We start from the raw sequence: 22,379 nt of genomic DNA, 5'->3' as shown, positions 1-22,379 counted from the left end.
AAATGAGTGAGCAAGCGGATAAATGAATGAATGAATGGAGAGGAACCCCATCCCAGAAGGGAAGTGACCCAAATCAACAATTCCCTAATATTGCTACATACCAGAATCAATGTTAGCTCTTTATTTGTATTGTTTCTCCAAGTACAACTTTATTTCTCCCTATTGTTCTATGTCCTTTAAAGGTAATTATAGTTCATTATAATAATTCAAACGCTATAGAGGAGTCTAAAAAACATTGCCTTTTTTCCCTTGAAGTAACACTCCAATGATGTTAATGCTCTTAACGATTCACTGTATGTTCTTTTATAATTTTTCTTTGCTTAAACAAGCCCAAACACATTTCTAATTTATTTTATAAGATTGGTATTATATATATTAATTGAATATAATACTAGTTGAAAACTTGCTTTTTCACATAATGTATTTCAGATACTCTTCCAAATTATTATTAGTACATTTCGATCTGCCTCATTTTTTTTATTAGCTACATAGCATATGTAATATAAATACGCTATAATTCATTCAAAGGTTGTTTTTGTGTATGTGTGTGCAAATGGTGAAAATGCAGAAATAAATATTCTTGTACTAGTACATCTATGACTTTCAGATAAGTTTTCAGAAGTGAAAATTGGAATATAAAGCACACACATTTAAGTTTTAATAAAATATGGCCATATTACCTGTTTCTTCTCCCTTACCAATAATACTATATTATTTAATCTTCTACTTTATTTTGAATCTATTGAAAATTTAAAAAGCACCATCAGGATTATCAATTTGCCATATCGTTTGTTTTCATTTTCAAATGCAGATCCTGAGTCCCACTTCAAATCCAGTGAACCAGAATCTCTGGAGTCAGCACCTGAGAATTCTGGTCATTATAGACCTTCTAGGTGAGTCTGATGGAGTCAGCTCTTGGATAGGCCACTGAACAAGACTATCTCTTGATTGAGACATAAGCTCTATTGAGACGCAAGCTTCAAATATTTTAAAACAAAGCAAAAACTCTCAAAAGCAGCAAGAGCTGGTTAGAGAAAAATGTGCATTGTATAATCATGTTATATTTTCTATATGATTTAAAACTATACATCTTATTTCAGGTGTTGTTGAAAATCTCAACTTACCACCTTAACTTTTTAAAAATGTCTATGTCCAATCAGGAAGAACAATAAAGCATTGCTATATGTATAACCAAATTCAAGACTTGTTGAAACATCTTTAGCTGTATGGCCAGGGAGCATAGAATCACAAGGGAGGGCATTCTGTAGGAACCTACAAGGCCTGGGTTAGTGAGGCAGTGGCAAGATGGAATGGAAAGACAGAAGACCCGGATCTGGGTGTGAGTCTGTCATGTATAACCTTTCGATCACAAGCAAGCCATTTAACCTGTCAAGCCTTAGTTTCTTCATCTAAGAATGAAGATAGTATTTCATAGAGCTTCTGAAAAGAGTTAGTAAAGCAATGCAGGTAAAAATGCTATGTCTATATCAAAGCTCCATGCAGATGTTAACCGGCCCTCTATCAGGGAGCTCAAAAGTATCAGGGTTATTTATGAGATGTGTAAATTTGGATATGGATACACTGAACATGACCAACTTCTGACTGAGAAAATGAAACTTTGGTATGTACGTGCATTTGGAAGGGGTATGTTCCTGATAGATATGATCAAATTTCTTAGTCAACTCATTTTCTCTCAGTGTTTACAATTTCACTCATGAGGTAAACTGCTATTTTTCTACTAATATCCCATTTAAACTAACTTTCTTGTGGCTTCTTTGGTTTTATTTGTCACATAAACTCATTCAAAGCATGTCAGATATGCTTCAAAATTAACTTTTATATACTAGTGCTACCTAATATATTGGGTACCAGTCACTGACATAAAGCACTTTATATCTATTAACTCAATTAATGCTATAACCCTGTGAGGTATACCATTACTATTCCTGTTTTGTTGATGAGGAAACTGAGGCATGAAGAAATTGACTTGTACAGAGACACACAGCTAATAAGTAGTAAAGCTGAATTTCAAGTTGAAATAGTTTGTCTCTAGAGTTCAAGTCTTTAACCCCAGTGCTACACTACCTTCAGGGAAGAGAGTTATTGTTATAATGAGGAGGACAATTTTAGTTATGATAATATTTCGTATTCATGATCCCATAGTGGTCATAGATTGAAGTATTTCTGCTTGATTAAAACCTAAATATTTGATTCTCTAGTCATAAGTTTGAGTTCTATGGATATTGGAATTACTGAGCCTCTGTGCTTGGACAGAATTTTGCAATTGATAAATCCCCTTAACAGGTTATTTTGTTCTTGCCTCACAACACTCCAGTGAAGTGAAAAGGTCGAAGGCTAGCTTTCTCCAAGACCTTTTAGTATTTACTCACGGTGTTCCCCCTGGGAATATTCCTGATTGCTCCTCCTTACTCCCTTTACGTGGCTATCTCCTATACCTGTCCTGATCTGATCAAGTCACCACATGCAGGAAGCCTCCTTTGATTTCCCCCAAAGTGTGTTAAGTTTTTGTGCTATGCAATACTGTCACACCCTGACTCCAGTTGCAGACTGGAGTCTTGTATTTTCCACAAAAGTAACTCAAAAAGGCTAAGGTTGAGAGCATGGCAGAAGATGTGGCCAGGGTCCTCAGTCAGTCCCATGTTCACTAAAAGGAGCATCTTGATATTTGTAAAATGCTACAAATATGTGGAGGTTATGATAAGAAGACCTGGCTTCCGATGGCAAATGATTCAGTAGTCATCTATATTTTTAGTCCTGGTTTCTCAAAACTGTTGACTCACTCTAGCTCTAACCTGGACTCATGACCCTGTGTTGCTCAGCTTCTGCTTGAGACATTTATTCGAGAATCAGGTATTGAAAGCTTACAGTGTACCAGGGAGTATAAGATAATGGTTAAGCAGCTGGGTTCAAGAGTTCGAATTCAGCTCCTACTCTGCCAGCTGTGTGATCTTAATTAGTTGTCTTAATCTGTGACTCAGCTTCCTTATCTGTAAAATGAAGACAGTAATACTACCTACTTCCCTATTGTGAGAATCAAATCATTCATGCAAAACTCAGAGCCTAATATTTGGAGCATAATGCTGCTGTTACCATTGTGAGCCAAACTCCCAGTCTCTAGTCTGGTTTCCTGGTTTCCAGAATACTTCCCCAAGAGTTTATCTTTTGCTGCTTTCCTTCTTCGAAGCCCAAATCTAAACCTTATTTTCCCACTCTAATTTCTTCTCCTATCTCTAGCCTGCTCCGCCCAATCACAGCCCGAGCTCTGGCACTGCGCCCCGTTTCTTAAATATATTCTTTAAAAACAAGTGTTACACCAAACAGGATGACTAAAATGGAAAATATTTTAAAGATCGATGTAGATGTAATGCATCCAGCTCTTTCTTGTAGTGCTGGGAAGAGAACAAATTCATTCAACCAGTTTTGAAAACTATCTGGCATTGAAGCTGAACACACCCCTATCCTTTAACCCAGGAATTCCACTTCTAGGTCTCAACAAAAACATGTATATATACACCAAAAATCACATAGAAGAAATTTCACAATAGCGCAATATTAGTTATATATTACCGAATAACAAATTACTCCAAAACTTAGCAACTTAAAACAGCAAACATTTATTATCCCACAGGATTTGCGGGTCAGGTATCTGTGACTGACTTAGCTGAATAAAGGGCCAATTTACCCATCAGGCACAGTATGTGCAATGTCTAGAGCCCACAATGCTTGTCAGTATAATTTCCTTCTTGTAATAAGTGAAATACATCTTTCCTTCCTTCCTTCCTTCCTTCCTTCCTTCCTTCCTTCCTTCCTTCCTTCCTTCCTTCCGTCCCTCCCTCCCTCCCTCCCTCCCTCCCTCCCTCCCTCCCTCCCTCCCTCTTTCTTTCTTTCTTTCTTTCTTTCTTTCTTTCTTTCTTTCTTTCTTTCTTTCTTTCTTTCTTTCTTTCTTTCTTTCTTTCTTTCGGAGAAAAAGCACATGATAACAAAGGTGCTTGGAGCCCACAAAAGTCATATAATATGGCTCTTGGTATGTGAGTCTAGCTGAGGGTATCTCATTGAGGTTTCAGCCAAGCTGTCAGCTGGGGAGATAGTCATCAGAAGAGTCCACTTCCAAATTATTCACTCAGATAGATGTTGGAAGGTCTCAGATCCTCTCTGGCTGTTCATTAGAGGCCTTAGTTCCTCACCACATGGGCACCTCCATGATTTATGTCCTCAGGCTATAGCAGATGGCTTCCTCCAGAGGAAGTGGAGAGAGCGAGAGAGAAACACCAAGATTAAAGCCTCAGTTTCTTTAGAACTTAATCTCAGAATAACATATCATCACCTCTGCTATATTCTATTGGTCACACAAACCAACGCTGAGATGATGTAGGAAGTGGGCAACTACCACAAGACAGGGATCACCGGGGGCTGCAAGGTTGGCAACCACAAGGACTATTTTTAATAGTTAGAAACCAGGAGCTATCCAAATATTTATCGACAGTAGACAGGATTAATAAATGCCGGTATATTTATATGATGGAATTCTACACAGCAATGAGAGGGAACCATTTATAATTATATGCAATGATATAGATGTACCTCACAAACACAATATTTCATAAAAGAAGCCGGGCACAAAGATTACATAGCATATGATTCCATTTATATAAAGTTAAAAAAAAAAATAAACAGGCAAAACAACTCTACGTATTAGAGGTGAGGATAGTGGTTCCCCCCAAAAAGATAGCTACTGGAAGTGGATTCAAGGAGGGTTTTGGAGGCCAGCAATATTTGATTTCCTCATCTGCGTGTTAGATTTACAGGTTCGTTTGTCAATTTTTTGAGCTATACACTTTTCTCTCTACATATTATACTTTTAAAAGAAAATTTCAAACTTGGGGTCTAGAATACCTTTATCATCTCCTTTTCCTATAGAGATATCCTGGAAATGATATCGATTATAACTAGGCATAAATCTGGGATAACTATAATACCTGGTCAGCATACTGGCGCTGGCTCTGGGTCTCACTTGCTTTGAGACCTTGATTGAATAAGTTACTTACACTTTCTGAACTATGGTTTACTTCTCTGCAGAGTTGTGGACTCTTGCACTTCTAGCCTCAAGGTGTAGTGGAGAATATTGGGTGACATCAGGTACATCTGAGTAGTATTGTAAACAAGATTATGTACTAAAGTCAGGGAATAATATAAAAATCAAATATAAACAAATTACCCTTGAAATTCCTTAGATAAGCCTCATATCATTAGGACGACCTTGGAAGTTCAAAAGCCAGGGACCAGGAATTTACTTCTTTTGTTTCTCCTTAAATTTCTGCCCTGGTCTTCCTTTCTGTGGAGTGGCCTGGAACAAGATTGGCTTGCATGGCAATGGGAGGCGATAGGGCGGGGGTGGGGTGGGTGATGAGGAAGGATTTCTCACTCTCCTGATCTTTTTTGTTGTCGTTGAAGGCACCTAATGGAATTTCCACATTGTATATACTTTTACAATGACTCCAGTGTACGTGAAAGCCCTGAGAATTTTAACAATATTAAGGAAATGTAAGTTATGACTCATCGTTGGAACAGGTGCTTTCCCCAGATTATCTTGGGTCTAGAAAGCCTTGTGGATAATGTCAAGGTTAAACCAAGTGACTGATTAAAGCCATTTAACTAAAACAAGGGGGGTACTTGATGCTAAATGGGACAATGGATAGAGAAAAAAGCTGAAGTCAACATTAGATATAATACATAGCAATTTTGTAATTATGTAGTACTTTATAATTTACAAAATCGTTTCTTAAAAGTTAACCTTATTTTAAAGATGAGGCTTAACTTCTCAAGATCACCTGCTTAGTTTAACAGGAGAGCTGGGATTCATAACCAGATTTTCCAAGTTCAAAACCATAGTACTTTCCAGGAGAACAGTATCTCTCTGTCTCTCTCTGTCTCTCTGTCTCTCTTAGGTGGAGAGTGGTACAAAGAGCTAAGTTTGAGGATTTGTGACCTGGCTCTCATGGACGTATCCTCTTGTCACTTGTACAAACTACCTGAGCTTGACCGCCTTCTCCAGGCAAGACCCCCTAGGTTAACTAAGACAGTGAGGTGGGAAGAGCAGAATTACCTGGATGGCTGTGGTTCTCACCTGGACAGAGACCTGCTGCACAGGAGGAGGTCTAAAGTTGTTCCTGTGCGTTCTGGGATGTGTGGGGTTTAGAAAAATTCCTGCTGGGATACAGCTAGTTTCTGATGCTCCAGGAAGGGGCCAGGTTATCTTTTTTAATATATATATGCCTGCATCATACTTGTGCATGCATTAAACATCTGCTTATTGCTATATAATAAAACCGTTTGTAAAGGCAACCCTTACCCAGTAAAGACATGTGTTAAGAGATAATTGCAGTATCGTAATTCAAGTCTGGGTTTGGCTAGGACTATCTTCATGCATAGGACAATCTCTTTGCAAGAGTGTGTGCATTTTAATGTGACTGAGGCTCCCTAGACAGGGGAAGTCTTTCCCACACTTTCTAGGAGAACCCAGAAGTAGACACTTTGAAGTGGCTTTAGGAGGAGGGTAGGGGTGGGCTCAGTGGGGCCCTCCTCTGAGTGCTCACATCCAGGAGAGACATTTCTGTCTCCGGATATGATCCCATGTCAGTCATTCAATTTAGGTCATTCCATGGTGTTTCTTTTGGGACTCAGGTAGCTGTATGAGGCCCCCTGGTGGCCTGAAATAATTTTTGAGTTTACTTTTCAGGCATTTTGAAGGGTAGGTATGGCTGGAGAAGTACAAGTGCAGTAAATACTCACCTAGACCTGGTTTTACAGCAGAGGCAGGGCAGAGTAGGATGACCTATTTTGGGAGAGTTGAGAACTAAAGTATTTTCTTTTAAGAGATTAAAATAAAGGGACTATAATTCTGAATAAACTACTCGTGTCCTTATTTTTCATTCTCCAGTTAATTTCACAAACTTATTGAATACCTACTCTGTGCAAGACATTTTATTAGGCATCACAGGATGAAAAGAAATAAAGATACATCATGAACTTCTAAGGAGATTTGAAAGAAGATAAAACATTGATGCCACCAACACGGTAGAAAACAAGAGGTACCATCAGAGAATAAGGGGCAGTTACTTTCAGATAAAAGGGAAGACTTTGAGGAAGAGGCTGCATTTAAGCTGGGGCTCTGATGAGAAGCAGGATTTGGTAATATGGAGATGGAGAGGGAAAAGTTGGAATTCCGGAGGAGAGGAAAACAGAAGTACGAAGAGTCATGGAGGCAGGAAAACCGAAGCCTGATCCAGGAATGGTAAATAGTCTGGTCTGGATAACTCATAAGGAGTTTCTGGGTTGGAGTGAGAGTAAAAGCTGGATACATCTGTTTGGATCAGACTGTGGAGAACCTTGAACACTTGCCTGAGAAATGTCTTCATCAAGCAGTAAGGAGCCTTTGAATATCTTTGAACAGAAAAGAGTCAGGTCAAAGTATAGACTCCCTCCTACAGAAATAAACACAATGCCATACTTGTATTTTGTCCAGAGGAGTGTTGATCTTCATGTGCTTAGGATAATTGTGGGGTACTCTACTGTAATCAATGACTCCAGATTTTTACAGTCCGACCTTCAAAGCCAGGAGAAACTAGGCCATCAACGTATCTCCCCTTAACAAAACTGCCTGAGCATAGGGAGCAGTCAGTGCCAGAGGCGTCTGCCATGTTTCATTAAACTTCTTGATAGAATGCTATGCTAGACTTTTTTGTTTGTTCGTTTTTCTTTGTTTTTCCAAAGTATAAAAAGACTTCATACCTAACTATCTTCCTGCTCTAGATAAATGTGGTCTAACCTCCATGGACCAGAAATATTTCTGGTTAGAATTATGGGATAGAGTCCTAGCTAGCTGTGTGTGGAATAGGTCGATGTCCACGGAATTGAAGCGGTAACCTTATTTGCATTGTATTAGAACTAACTCAGTAAGGCAGCCTAAGAATCTACACAACGCCTGGCATATAGTTGGTGCTCAAAAATACGTTAAGCAAACAACGAATGGCTGATTCAATAAATACGTAAAACACGTTTAACAACACATTATAAAATTCCTGACCTCAGGCACTGCTTTCCTGATAGTGATGATAGAGACATCTTTTAGAATATAGTAACCATAATTAACGATACTCTTTAGAAGTCATATAAAAAAAATCACATGATAAAAATTAAAATCTTCTAGTGTAGTTAGGAAGAAATAACATGCCCGTTTGAGAGACGTGTAGCTGCAACATTGCAGGTGAGAAAGAGGAAGATGAGCAAGGCAGGCCGCAACAAAAACAACCGCCACAGAAATGCCCACTTCAGAAGTTTCAGCAGCAATGAGTATGTATTATTCCACCAAAAAAATGTACATTGAACTTTAATATAAAAATCATTAAAAATGCTATATTGGATTATTTCAATATTAATTTAATCCCCTCCCCATGTCATCGAGTAGCTATACCTTTTACCTTTTTTTTTTTCACTTCTGACACATCATTAAAATCATCTAAAAGCGTCCAATGTTAAAACATAAAAAATATTAGTTTATTCTTCAAGAAAAAGTACCACCGGTTATGAGTTACTGAAAGTGAAAAATAAAACAGATGCCAGAGAACCAACTTATTGAAAAAAGAAACGACCATAGAATTTCAAAGAAATATGCAAAGTCCAAGGCAATTTAGACTCTCGGCAGAACGTTTTTTTATGATATAACTTCTCAGTCGTGTGGATTATTTCTTTTGGAGGCAGGTCACTGGTGTGCCAGAACCGTTTGATTATTTTCTCATTTTTTCTTGGCTACTTTCCAAGGTGAACCAAGTGTTTTCTAATGCAGCACACCTCCCATGACCCCTAAAATGTTTAATGTAGAGAAAAAGCTGAATTTTCAGTCTTAGAAATAGCCCCTAGAGTTAAGTTTGTCATTAAAGAAGATACAAGTCATTCCTCACAGATGAGAACCGCCGTCTACCCTCCTGCATCAATCCATCCCCCGTTCCTCTAGTCTGCTCCAATGCCAAGTCTGTTCTTTCCCACAATAGTTCTGGGTGAACTGGCTGACAGAGGGAGAGTTGGCTTTTGAGGCCCCACATACCCCATTTGGTCTCATTTAGTCCTAAGCAAACAAGCTTCTCCGATTTACCACAAGAGCCGTCTGACTCTCCCGTCTCTTGGTTTTCTTGTTCCTCTGTCTCACCTTCCAGCACAAGGCGCTGGAGGCTAACAAAAAAAGTCCCAGTGACAGAAGGACCAGGCCAAAGATGGAGATGACGGAGCCATGGGAATTGAAGCTGTAAGCCACTGCAGTGACCACTATCCCGGCGATGAGGACCACCACAGCGAAGGGGATGACGCAGCGGTAGCAAGAGAGCTCAGCACCCCCGGTAGCGGCCATCAGCTGGATCTCAGTGACCATGGGGACCGTGGTGAACACAACTTCGCTCTTGGCGTTCTTCTCCATTGTCCCTGGCTTGGGAGACTTTGGAGTTCCAAGGATCTCCTTGATGGGCTCTTCAGTCATTTTTACAGTGGTGTCTCCTGGCTGAGTTCACAGACTAGACTTAGGGGGTCTCACCAGGATGGAAGCTCTGGAGGAGAAGACAGGAGATATCAGTCAGCTTAATGCATCACGGCGAGCCCTGCAAGTACAGGTAAAAAGCTAAGGAAACACCACTGTGTTCTTATCTAGGATGCACAAATGCAGGTGAAAATCAACTGCATCATCTTTTACATTCTCCCTGCATCGGACAAAAAGCAAGGTAAAGCAGATAACCATAAAGAAGGGGAAGAGATAAAAAGTGGGAAGCACTTTGCAGTTTTTAATACACCCTGGTGGTCTACAAATGTTTTGCTAGACTTTCCACTTTGTCTATTGCTACTCTTTCCTCCAAGCACAGAGAAAAAGCCTCAATCTTCATCCGAAAACAGCCTCATGCAAGAGGAGACTACATCATCAACAATTCTTCGCACAGTTTGTTCCTCGACTCACAGCAACTTAGACTCTGCCAATGTTTCTGGGCACGACATGCATTCTTTCCAAACTATCACCCATTCACTGCCCACCAAATCAATGCCAAGACCAGAAACCAGCATATTAATGATGTTCTTCTACGTCAATTTGACAGTCAACAAGTCTCTACTTTGTAATTATTAAACCCAGTGTAATATGTGTGGGACCACGGTGTGAACACAGTTCAGCAAAAATTCAGTGACAATTAGTCTAGGATTTGTGGATCTAAATCCATTTGAAAAGAATGGAAAGAGAAAAATTAAGAAAAAAATTTAACAACTTCGTAGGATATAATTTTATGCTTTTTACATTAAAGAAAGATAAGATCAACTAGTAATTTGCTGTCAATTCACACATTTTTTATTCAACTCAACCAGGATTTTGGTATTATGTGTACTATAACATGTTGAAAGAAATAATCATGCTAGATTTTCAGTAAAGTTTTACAAGTTCATTTGTCTCCATGCCCTTGTGTTAAAAGACTTGTTGCGATGTACCTTTCTAAATATTTTGAACCTGAACATTCCTGCACAAAACCTGAGACTCTATCAAAAGCACCTGGTTGGAATGCTGTCTACGAGAAATCAGTGAAGATTCTTGTCTGTAACTCAGACATGTTAAGTCATTCACCTTTGTCCTGGAGAAGCAATCTAGCAGCTAAAGAGTTGAGCAACTGTAGTTACCGAAACAGTTTAAAGGAAGATACTTAAGGCTATTTCAATGAGATTAATACTTTGAACATAATAAGCATCCACTGAAAACAAATTCAAGCCCAAATCAAACCTCACAAGTCCTCTCCTGCCCCGTGAGGTTGAAATACCACTCTGGGTGCAATGAAGCCACATATTAGAGCTGCCTATTTGCATGTCATTTCTAGGCACCAAATTAATCACTGCTGTCCAGTGATACCCTAAATACTGGGTAGGCCAGTAAAAGGATATTTGAGATTATATCTGAAAGAAGAAATCTTCACCCCAAAGCTGAGACTTCATCTGAATGGGAACTTCTATCCCCAAACTACTTACGTACCTCACAGAGAAGCAATCCATTACCAGGGAAACCACGCGGCTTGGAAGGGAAGAAACTGCAGGGTTTCAGCTTCCCCTGGTCAGCTTCTGGGAAAAGAGCCTGTAACGGCACGTCTGTCAATAAAATGACAGGGCAGGAATCTCCTCTGGGGGAAAAGAAAAGATACAAAAATGCTGAACTGTAGAGTCGGTTTTAGATCCTGGAGTTCTTTCTTTCTCTCTACCTCTGTTCCTAAATGACGCTTGTCTTTCCCTCTCTCTCTTTTTATTTCCTCCCACTCTGATTGCCCCTCCCTGTCTTTTTTTTTTTTTTTCCTTCGGTCTTTTCCTTGCCAGCAGATTTCGAGTTTTGGCTTCCCCCAACTCTGTTCAGTGACATGATAAGTCAGAATCATTCTACAGTCCCCAGAGACAGGAACCGGCTTTTACTTTTATTTCTCTTGCAGCATTTACCGAGTAGACTGCTTTGCATTACTCATTTTTTCCCTAGCCAACCACCAGATCGTCCTCCCGCCCATCAGGCATTTTCATAAGAAAATCCCCGAGTCAGCTTTGCAAACCCAGCTGAGCGGACAGAGCTGACAGGGACAGACACGTTAGGGTGGAAGGAACAGCTGTGAAGTCCTTGGGCAGCTGAATTCAGCCTCTAAGCCAGCAAAAATCCACGTTCCTAGCTTTCCCTATATTCTTTATTTATATGTGTATGCTGGCCATCTGAAACTTACCCACCCCACCCCCTTGTTTGATGTTAATTCATTTAGGAATGAGGTGGGAGGTACAAATGTTTGTGGTTAAGAGAGAAAACCAGTGATCTTGCTTTAAACACAATTACTCACTACTTGTCTAGAAGGGAACTTTGGCAATGCTACAATCATCATCATCATCATCGCTGTCACTAGGACGTATGGCACAGGCAAAGTGCTCTCATTAACATTAATTCTCACTAGTTTACAAAAGAGTTTATAACTGAGCTTATTAATAGTTTATAAATGAGGCTCAGAGAGGTTAAGTAATCTGACAAAGGTCACACAGAAAGAGAGACCCCTTGGTCAGAACGCGAGTCTTTAATCGGCACAAAAATCACATAGGGAGCTTATTAAATGTAGATCCTCATTCTAGCTCCTGGCTGATCCCTTAAAGTGGATCAAGGTGTTTTAAACATTCAAACATACGCAGCCTGACATATCACCCTCTCAAACAATAAAGATGAAGATCTATTTCTCACTCCCTCTTCCCAAATGGCCTTTTAGGTTTATACTTTATTAGACAAGTATTGAAATTTTAAATTCCCAGATTGTCTTTTTGAGGGGAAAAATGAGACGATACTGGGAGACCATTATAAGTTGGTCCCCATGCTTCTGTAGCTAAATGTTATCCGTCCTCTATTTTTCCATCTATACAAGTTTTAATAACTGTTTTTGTAACTGGTACGGCAAACCTACAAATCAATTAAGTCTTGGAAAAGGTTTATTTTTCTTGCTCTCAGGCTGTTAGGTTTCTCTAACTGCTCGCAGAGGGTTTGGATGTTCCGTGGCATCTCACCTCTCCTGTACCAAAGCCTGCTCTTTCCAGCCTTGTCTAGTAAAAATACCTTGATGATTTTGTCATAAAGAGAGAGGGATCAGAGGTCCTTTTGACTCGAGAATGAAAGCCAGAGAGAGGGCTTCTTCATTTTGAAAAATAAAGTTGAAAAGTCTCTGAAGCCTGGCTGAGTTGGGGGGAGGGGCGGGCGGCGCGGGGGCAGCCTGCTGAGGAGAATGAGTATTTGGCCACTATCCTCACACTTTTGAAAGGTGGGCGTAAAGGAACACAACCATCATCCAGGAGGAGTGCTGTAGTTTGCTGTTGAAGCTAAAGGATGCTTAGAACCAGGGCACTTCGGCACTGGCCAACATTGCCCTGGGAAATTGGAGATACTGGCAGTCACTGGCTGCAGAAATGGAAGGTTCTGGAGAATCTCCTGACAAAAGCGGCAGTCCTCTCACCTGCGACCTGTGGCCTTTGGGGGCAATTCCTCTCTGCTTCCTAGCGCGGGCTGCTTTTCTCCCCCCAAAATCCAATAAGCCCACTGAAGTTTGTAATATCACCTCATCCTGTTAAAGATAATGTTCGCCTATGACCAAAGTCACAAGTACATGAATTAACTTCTTTTGGAGAGAAGCCAGACACCTTTTCCTGTGGTGAGCCCGTGGCTAAATCTATAATGAGGGACAGTGAGTGAATCTGTGCGCCTGGAGCTGGGCAGTCCTGTCATTACTTCTTCGAATAATAAAGCTCTCAGGCTTAAGGTGTCATAAGCACTCTAATTCTTTTCCACAAAGAGTGGGCATCTGCCTAGATAAACAGATAGATGCACATCCCTAGAGTCTTAAGTAGATTACTGGTGATTTGCGTTGATAAGTACAAAGAAGTAGATAAAGCAGAAATCGTATATGAAGAATAGATCCCTATCATTATACCCATGGACACATGCAGTTTTAACTTTTTTCCCTTTTCAAATTGAAATTTAAAAAAAAAAATCATGGTAATTAATACCTGATACCTTTGAACGATTTTTTCCTTCTTCCATTCTGTGCCTGTAAGATATTTAACACTCCTGGGAATTCCTTAAGGGACACCTGCCCCCAATGCAAAATCTCATTCACAATGCAACAAATCTTCTTTCTGGATGCCTTCTTTCAGAAGAAAGAAGAGATCTTTCTGGTTCTTTTTAAAACACGTGACTCCAGGAGATTCCTTTAAAGTTGGAGAACTTTTCAGAAAGCTTCCAATGCATTAATTAAATCTATTACCCTTCCCTGCTTACTCCACTCCTCCATAGACATTCAGCATTTCTCTCCTAGATCTTTCAAAGAGCAAAGCAAAGATCCTTACCTTTCCCAGCCAGAGTCGGACTGAGACAGCTGCCAGCTCCAGCCAACAGCAACTCTGAGAGGGAGATGCAAATCACAGCCCTAGGGACTGTAAACAAAGTACTCACAGGCTTACACACAATTAAGGGACTGGAGAAAAGTTGGTTAGAGGAAATCCTTTAAATGCTGCTATATTTTATTCCATGTTTCCCCTTATGGGAATGTGATCCATATTTTCAAAAAGGGAACCAAATATAAAAAAGAATGCCCTCCTTTGTTTTTCTCTCTTTGTGTCCTCATTCAGGCTTTCATTTTCAAGGGTTTTTCTATCCAAAGCCCCCACCCTGATTCTATCCCTCTGCGAACCTGCAGAAAAGATTTTGAAACTTTGTTCTATACTGCGAGGTAGTTGTGGGTTTTGGAATGTGTGCAGGGGTGAGGAGTAGGAAGGTAAACTAATCTCTTTCAATGTAATGTGCAAGGAATAAAGGAAGAAAGGAAGAAAGGCTTAATGGTGAAAATGGCATTTGGTGCCCTGATGGACCCTTTCCTTAAACTCGGAGGAGTGGTCTTATCAGCGCCTTTCATCAGAGGATGGAAAGACACTACGGAATGGTGGTATACTGGAGAAGCACATCTCAGAGGAACTGAGGCACCATAAACAGCAGAGCTGAGAACACTTGCTGTTCCAGAGAGAATTCCCCCCAAATTTGAAAAATATCACTTTACTTAGCAACAAGACCAGAAGAAACAAAGTTTTTTCAGATGAGGAGCTATAGAAGGGGAAGAGGGCTGGGAAGATGGTGAGTACTATGATAAAGAGGAGATCTGGCCTGTTTCTCTCCTGCAGAAGCCAAAGTTTTGGTCTCGGAGTTCGAAAAGGGGGCATTCTGATTTTGCCATGGAGTGTATGCTGTGGAAGACCTGGAAATTGCTCCTTGGGGAACCCACAAATTGCGTTTTGTGAAGAGCAAACCCATGTGCATTCGATTACTCGTACATATGTACTTTCAGTTTGCTTTTGCTTGGTGTGGTTCAGTTGTCTAATTTCCAGCAGCCCTGAAGATGCCAGTTCCTCTGGGCCCTCTGTTAAATCGCCGCATGCCTTTGATCTCGGCCATCCCTCAGTCCAATTGGATTCAGTGAGATTTGGGAAGCTGGCCAGTTTTTCTCCTTTCCAGTGCTTCTTTTAAGGGTGTGTCTGCATTTATGTTCTGAAATCATGGACATTAGGGAAAATGATCTCTGCCTGTGTGTTCATTTTGGATAACAGATCATGTTATGATTGCTTCCCTTCCACACCGCCCCAAGGTGCTTTTCTTTGAGAGCTAGAGCATTAAAGAGAGAGATCTGACAGTACCAAGAGGAACAATGGGCATGCCTTACATATAAATATATTTTACTATTTTCTGGTCAATTTCCCGGTACCAGAAACTCATAAAATCTGTGTGGCTATAGAAAGAAAAACATCCATCTTTAAGGCGAACATCCTGGTCACCATGTTTTTACCCATCTTGTTCTGAGTCACTATGAAAGATCATAAAGATATGAGAAAAAAAACGGAGTTGCTGAAATTAAAAGCTGACAGTGGGATCTTAGAGCGCGCTGAGTAAATCATCTCTTGTTTCTGCAAGAACTGTCATTCTGACCACAGATGAGAAGGGTTGATTTTCTTGTTTCAAAATCCAAGTATATGCTGAATCTGCTATGATCCTGATACATTCCCCTGTATCTTGCACAATCTTTTATATTTGCATAATTGGAGACCTAAGATGAGGAAGCTCAAAGGTAAAGAGCAATAGAAAATGGGTCTGACACTTTCCCAAGACAAGTATATATCACCAGGGTCAGTGGATTATGGGTCATATATTCAGGGCCTTGTAGGAAACCCACTGTACTTGCCTTTTCCTGGGCAGGGCAGGGTAGGGACAACCACGACCTTACCCCTTTGCCACCCCTCTGATACCTAATAGTATAGTCTATTGCCTTTTTACAGAAGCGATCTTGTATTAGCCTCTGATGACAAGATGTCGCTTGTCCTGTACATAAAATGATGTGCACATTGTGCGATCCCAATCCACACCTAATGAACACATCATTTCTAGGCTTCAACATCCATCTGGGGCTGGAGATTTGAAACCACCCTGCAACCTGTAAAATTTTCTAAAAAATTAATAATCTGTAACAACCTGTAAGAATCAGTTAGCTTTTCTTTGTTGCATATTCACACAGCAGATGATGTCTTCTGACCTGTTTAGCCATTTTTTTTTTTTAGCTGTGTACCACTCACTGGTCTTCAAATGACTCACATACAGAGGGTGCAATAGAAAATATGGCTGAAACCATAGATTTGAAGCTCTCTGCTTGGGAATGTCAAATATATTTTCACGAGTGATTTTTTGCTATCTCCATTTTTTGGAAAAAGAAATGCAGGTGCAGAGGATTTCACTCTTTCCAGGTTTAATACCATAGCCTGGGCTCCTTCATTCTTGATTGACCCACACGATATTCTCAGTTTGGAGAGGAAAGGATCAGTGTAACAATTATTGGGCATCTACTGTGCATCACCTGTGATACAGACCCTGTCTCAAATATTTGTGCTTTATTTTTACTAATGAAGAAACTGAAACTCAGTAGGCTTAAGCGGTTGTCTGGGAACCACTGCTCAGGAAAGAGGCAAAGCCAGGATCCAAGTCCAGGTGCCTCCTCTCCTATGTTGTGCCATGAAGACTCTGTCCCTTGCTATTTACTAGATGAAGTATTACCCTAACTTTAGCTTGAATCCCACTTTCTTGGGTTGAAAATGACATTCTCGCTAGGTTTAGTTTTGGAAGAGTGCTCTGAAAAGGGGTATTTATTTTTTCTAGGATGATTGAACCGTATGTGGTACCTCATAGACATCTGGGTATAAAAGTAAAGCTGTGTTACTAAGCAGATTTGGATAGGATTGCGATCCAGGCTTGGTACCAGTGGAATCTGTGGAAAGCATCATGGCAGCCAGGGCATCTCAGGAATCACCCAGGCCGTTCCTCAGCTTTCAGGGACGTTTCAGTCTACTGATAGTTACTGTACTCCTTCTGGTGCCAGGAACTTGTTCAGTGCTCTCGCTGAGCAGACACAAACCAGTAAACAAGCAGATCTGAGCTCTCAGGGAGCTTACAGTCTAGGAAAGCTAACAGGCTGCCACTGTGGGCATTTTTTTTTTTTTTTTTTTTTTTTTTGCTAGAGGAAATAACAAACTGCTATGGGAGGCCCAGGGAAGATTAAATCCATTCTGGTCTAGGTAGGAGGGAAAGCTTCGTGGCAGACTGACATTCAACAGTATAAGTGGAGGAGAGAAGGTGATTCTAGGTGGAAGGGACAGCCCGTATATAAACATAGCTCAAAAAGGGTCAGTCTTCTACAGACAGCTTTGAACAGCCTATGTGGCTGAATTTTAGGTTAGGCAGAGCGGTCAAAATAAGAATGGAAATGATTTGTGGTGAGATTCACCATAGGTCGAATTTGGGCTTTATTTTGAAAGCAGTGTGTTTTTTGAGCAGGATGACTTAGTCAGCTTTGTGCATTATCTAAAGTAGCCTGGAATTAGAGTGTTGGGATACACTAGGAAAAGTCAAAACAAGGAAGGCAGAAAATATGACCGGGATACCAGTTAGGAAACATTCATAATTGTCCAGGTGAGAAGCACTAGGAGCCTGATATTGGGAAATGCATGCAAGTGTTAAGTCACTAAAAATCTGCAAAACTTGGCAATGAACATCATTAAGGAAGAGGGCTCGGTCAGTTTTTCAAGACGAAGTGATTGATAGCTTAGTGATATTGTCAGCAGAAATAAAAGGCCAGGGCAATGAGCAGGTATGGGTGGATGTTATGCACTTGATTTTGTTAGCATAGGTATCCACTTTTCTAGTGGAGAGGCAAATACTAGACAAAGTTCATTCCTATCTGCCTGCTAATTTGCGAAGAAGCATTGTCTGAGTTGCCAAATATTACTATCATAGGCTCACAGATGAATTTTCCACTAAAATTATGAATTTATAACTCACTTCATTCTATATGTATGTACACAATTGCACACACATGCAATATACACACGTGATTTGAGATTGCTAAATTTTTGCAGAGATAAGAACATAAATATTTTAAAAATTTCAATTTCAGCCTTTGATTGTACTATGTGCAAAGAATTTTTTGATTTAATTTAAAGTTCACATCAAAATTTATTGAAAACAAGAATATACCTATGCAATTGTTTCTATATAGTGCCTAGAATGAAAAAACACCCCAGAGATGTTTTGGGGGAATAAAAATATTTTTTCCTTCTATTGATCACTACTCCAAGTACTACTCATATATAAGAAGACATATAGAAAGGTCCAATTTCCCCACTTTGCATGTTGAAAAACAGCCTTTGCTTTGCCAAGAACTAATTTTATGTTGCCCCATGAGTTGATGCTTTAAAGAGAAAAAAAGCAGTCCAAGTCCACTATGGATTTCCTTAGAAATGTAACATTTTGGGCCTCATGCAATATAAGCAAGCCTTCATATTGTGGTTTACCAAGATAATGTTGACTGGAAAGTCTCCCATAAGGTCCTGAAAGATAATAACAGCAATTGTGTGTGTATTTCTAGAAAGTCTTTGACAAATAAATGGACAAATAAATAAAAGAATTACTCTACACTGAAATCAGATATAAACTTGAAAACTCAGATCATTATTCAGATGAATTATTTCAAAGCATTCAGATCTTTAGTACTAAGTATATTAATTATTCAATTTTATTAAATATTCATCTAGCCACAGTTTCAACCCAATAATAAACATAAATATTTCTTGGGTATTTACTTTATGCTATACACCTTTGATAGATTTATTATTTCATTCAAACCCACAAATAATTCAAGAGGTAGGTGCCAGATAGTTCTATTATACAAATGAAGAGATTAAGGGACCTGACTTGGAAAGTCACCATTTAGAAAATGGTGGAGCCCAGGACTAGAACCAAAACCTGTTTGATTCCAAAGTTTACTTCCTATTCCCTATGCGCCTTTGTTTCTGTGTTCAGATTATGTGCACACTTTCCATTAGTCATTACGAGTTTCTACTTACCCCAAAATAATCTCTTAGGTTTTGAAATGATTATTTTGCCAGAAAAAAAACAAAACAAAACAAAACATGCAATCACCCTGCCACAGAATCTCTATAGTGATCCACTGATTGAGAATTGGACTGGCTTAAGAAACTAGAAGCATTTTTATCTACTGAAAAAGTCGTTGATGGCCATGACATGGGTGAGTATTAGGAAATGGAACCATTTGCCCAGCCGAACTGAGTTCAAAGTAAAACTATTTATCTTATGAACTTATGTTGATCATGTCAATGCAGAAAACAGATCTCTTGTTATCTTTCTTTAGATAAAAATTTTAAAGTCTGGCTCACAAAGGAGATGGTACCTTGATTTCTCTTTCTTGTTTACTTAAGTAAACTGTACTGGAACTAGGCATTATTGTCTTTGTAAAAACAATTGTAAAACTTGCTTAAACTAACAATCCCAAGGCAGTGCATGGCCACAGAATGAGACCATGATGTTTCTTCCATCGTACACACTGAGAGGCATCAAGTCCACTTTGAACTTCAACTGGCCACTTGCACCTGGTCAGTAAATCTGCCATTGGTAATGCTGGATGACTTCCAATTTGATGGACTCGATAGTCTCAGGGGAAATTCTCTCCCTGGACTTAGTTCTTGCTATTTATTTTCTAAATTAAACTTGGTTTGGAAAATTTTCTATATATCACTGACATGATTTGAGTCTTTTTCAAGCATCACAGGGTAAGGTTTTGGATCACTTCCACAACAAAATTAATATTTCTGACTCTCCACTCTGGCTGTGCAATGAAAACAGCCATGAACTGAAAGTCAGGAAACTTGGGTTTCAATCTTCTTTCCTCTTTGTGGCCTTCCAACCTCTCAGATTCCCATCTGTCAGTTCTCAGGGTCTTGTTTGTAGAGCTTTTACTATTCTTTCCTTTTATTCTATTTTTAAAAATCCTATTCGGGCTCATAGTATCAGAGAACTTAGACAAGACTACTTGGGGGAATAGCTAACACGATGACCCAAGCTACCAGGACAGCTATAGAAAGCCTCTTAAAAAAAAAAAAAAAAAAAAAAATCCCAGCGCAGCATCTGTCAGCAGCGCCATTGACCTCTTACTGTGGATATTCGTCTATTTCCCTGTGAAGAGAATCACAGGCGTCTGGCTCAGAGACTGAATACAGTGCAAAGGTTTTCTTCAATTCCAAACAAAAATTCTAGCTTTGTGGTGTTAGCACACTAATTTGCACTCTTGCGGATCCAAAGCCAGTGTACTAAGGAGTGTGAGGTTTCCAGGGAGATCAATAAAATCATAAATGGCAAATTGAATTTGGAAGTGGAGCAGCAGGGGCCAAAATTCCCACGTGTGGAGCCCTCCTCTGCTGTGACTGACATGACGTGACGTAAGTCTGAGACCTCAGTTCACAGTTTTATGTGACAGGGCACAGGGGCAGCCAACTTTAGGGAGGACTGATAGGAAAGCCCAAGGGTGAGTCTCTCTGGGAACAGGAAGCAGGTACCACTGTACCAACAAGCCTTTGGGATGGAGAATTTGGACAGGTTTTGTAGCTGTAGTTGAGATCCAGAGGCTGCCCAAAGAGTGTGCTCTTGTCATATGGAGTGTACGTTTCCTCAATGCTTCTCTCCTCCCAGGCCACTCAATCCAAAGAGGAACAGCTGTGCAGCTGTGTGACGTGTATTAATGCAACAGCTTCCTCTGCTGCACCCAGTTCAGACTCTCACATTATGGATTAGAGCAGAGAAAAGGATATGTCTGTATAGTCCTCTCGTTCCAAAATGCCTTTTTATTTTCTTTGTAGTGGGATCACAATCTTACAACTGTCGAATAAGATCTGTACACCAGTGAGGATTTGGAATACATGCATCAGAATTGCACAGAGGACTTGCAAAAATATACAGATTTCTGGGCTCCACCCAAGACCTACTGCATTACTGCATCAGGATATTCGGGGTGTGTGTGTGTGTGTGTGTGTGTGTGTGTGTGTGTGTGTGTGTGTCGGAAGGTCATAAGTCTGCTTTTTAAAATCTGCATCCCAAATGAAGTTTGAAATCTTCTGCTCAACACTAACATAGCAAGCCATCGAGTATGTGAGTCTAATTATACCTCTCCTCTGGTTAAAACCCATCAGTGCTTTCCCTTCACTGAGGGTCTGGAACCCACGCCTTACACACAAGACTCCCCAGGAGCTGCCTCTCCCTTCCCCACCAGCCTCTGCTCCAGCTTGGGTCGAATTACAAATTACAAATACAAAACACTGTTTCCAGTTCCTCACACCTTGCTGGCTCCTATTCTTGGATACTCCAGATGACATCTACTCATCTTTCCTGACTACCTCAAGCTTCACTACTTCCCCCTTCTTCAGAAAAGGCAGGCCTGAGTCCCCTTCAGCTATGTCTCCATGTTTTCCATGGTTTTGTATTCCATACTTTTGTAACCTGGGCACTTTGAACATTTTGGGCTGGCTTATTCTTTTTATTGAGATATAATTGGCGAACAGTATTAAGTTAGTTTTAGGTATACGACATAATGATTCAATATTTTATATATTGTGAAATGAACGCCACAAGTCTACTTACTTTTTCTATATATAATTATGCATTTTTTCTTGTGATGAAAACTTTCAAGATCTACTCTCTTAACATCTTTTAAACATACAATACAGGATTATTAACTATAGTCACCATGCTGTGTATTATATCCACAGGACTTATTTATGTTATAACTGGAAGTGTGTATACCCTTTGTCTTCCTTCACTCACTTCGCCCATCCCCCATCTCCCTGCCTCTGGCAACTGTCAATCTGTTCCCTGGATGTAGGGCGTGGTCTTTTGTACCTTTGTTTGTTTTTAGATTCCACACATAACTGAGATCATATGGTATTTGTTTTTCTTTGACTTAGCATAATGCTGTCAAGTTCCATTCACATTGTGGCAAATGGCAGTATTTCCTTCTTTTTTATAGCTGAATAATATTCCATTGTATATGGATGATTCTTTGTGGTGGGCTGGCTTGTTCATTAAAGGATGTTTAGCAGCATCTCTGGCTTCTACCCACTATATGCCAGTAGCAACCCCCCAGTCGTAAGAACCAAAAATGTTTTCAGTCATTGCCAAATGTCCCCTGGGGGGCAAAATTTTACTTGGTTGAAACCATTTCTCTATGCATATATCACGGCTCTCACCAAATAATCTGGAATGTAGCTGTTTGCTTGTTTACCTTCTCTAATATACTGAGACCTTCTCAAGACTAGGGACATATAAAATTAATCCTTGTGTCCCCTGTGCCAAAGCATTAGCACCAGATGCATATCACACACATTTCCTTGAGGTACTACGTGTCAGAAGA

At 40.0% G+C, this 22,379-nt stretch overlaps 2 protein-coding genes across 5 annotated transcripts in view; one reads left to right on the top strand and one right to left on the bottom strand.

Moving 5' to 3' along the window:
* Positions 1-22,379, top strand: part of LOC107515746 (60S ribosomal protein L10a-like) — a 226,600-nt gene that overhangs the window by 193,447 nt on the left and 10,774 nt on the right. The window contains exon 5 of one of the 4 annotated variants that reach the window (XR_004951655.1): positions 812-908. The gene's annotated coding sequence lies outside the window, so the exon portion shown is untranslated. Of the gene's footprint in view, positions 1-572; positions 909-22,379 lie in introns of those variants that run through there. The other 3 variants (XR_004951659.1, XM_036223843.1, XM_036223844.1) reach the window with 3 other exon arrangements.
* On the bottom strand, positions 8,414-13,922 carry TMEM100 (transmembrane protein 100). Its single transcript, XM_016154850.2, has 2 exons — positions 11,066-13,922; positions 8,414-9,614 (listed from the first exon to the last, which is right to left on the bottom strand). The coding sequence occupies exon 2, from the start codon at positions 9,545-9,547 to the stop codon at positions 9,143-9,145; it is 405 nt and encodes a 134-aa protein (XP_016010336.1). The 5' UTR covers positions 9,548-9,614; positions 11,066-13,922; the 3' UTR covers positions 8,414-9,142.

This window comes from Rousettus aegyptiacus, unplaced genomic scaffold (genome assembly GCF_014176215.1).
Source record: "Rousettus aegyptiacus isolate mRouAeg1 unplaced genomic scaffold, mRouAeg1.p scaffold_m13_p_6, whole genome shotgun sequence".
In the NCBI taxonomy this organism is placed as follows: domain Eukaryota; kingdom Metazoa; phylum Chordata; class Mammalia; order Chiroptera; family Pteropodidae; genus Rousettus; species Rousettus aegyptiacus.
The sequence above is the reverse complement of the archived record's forward strand: the minus strand, read 5'-3'. Positions and strand labels throughout refer to the sequence as shown.

Bases quoted from the DNA above. Each gene is read 5' to 3' on its own strand.
- TMEM100 (XM_016154850.2), bottom strand. From the start codon at position 9,547: ATGACTGAAGAGCCCATCAAGGAGATCCTTGGAACTCCAAAGTCTCCC.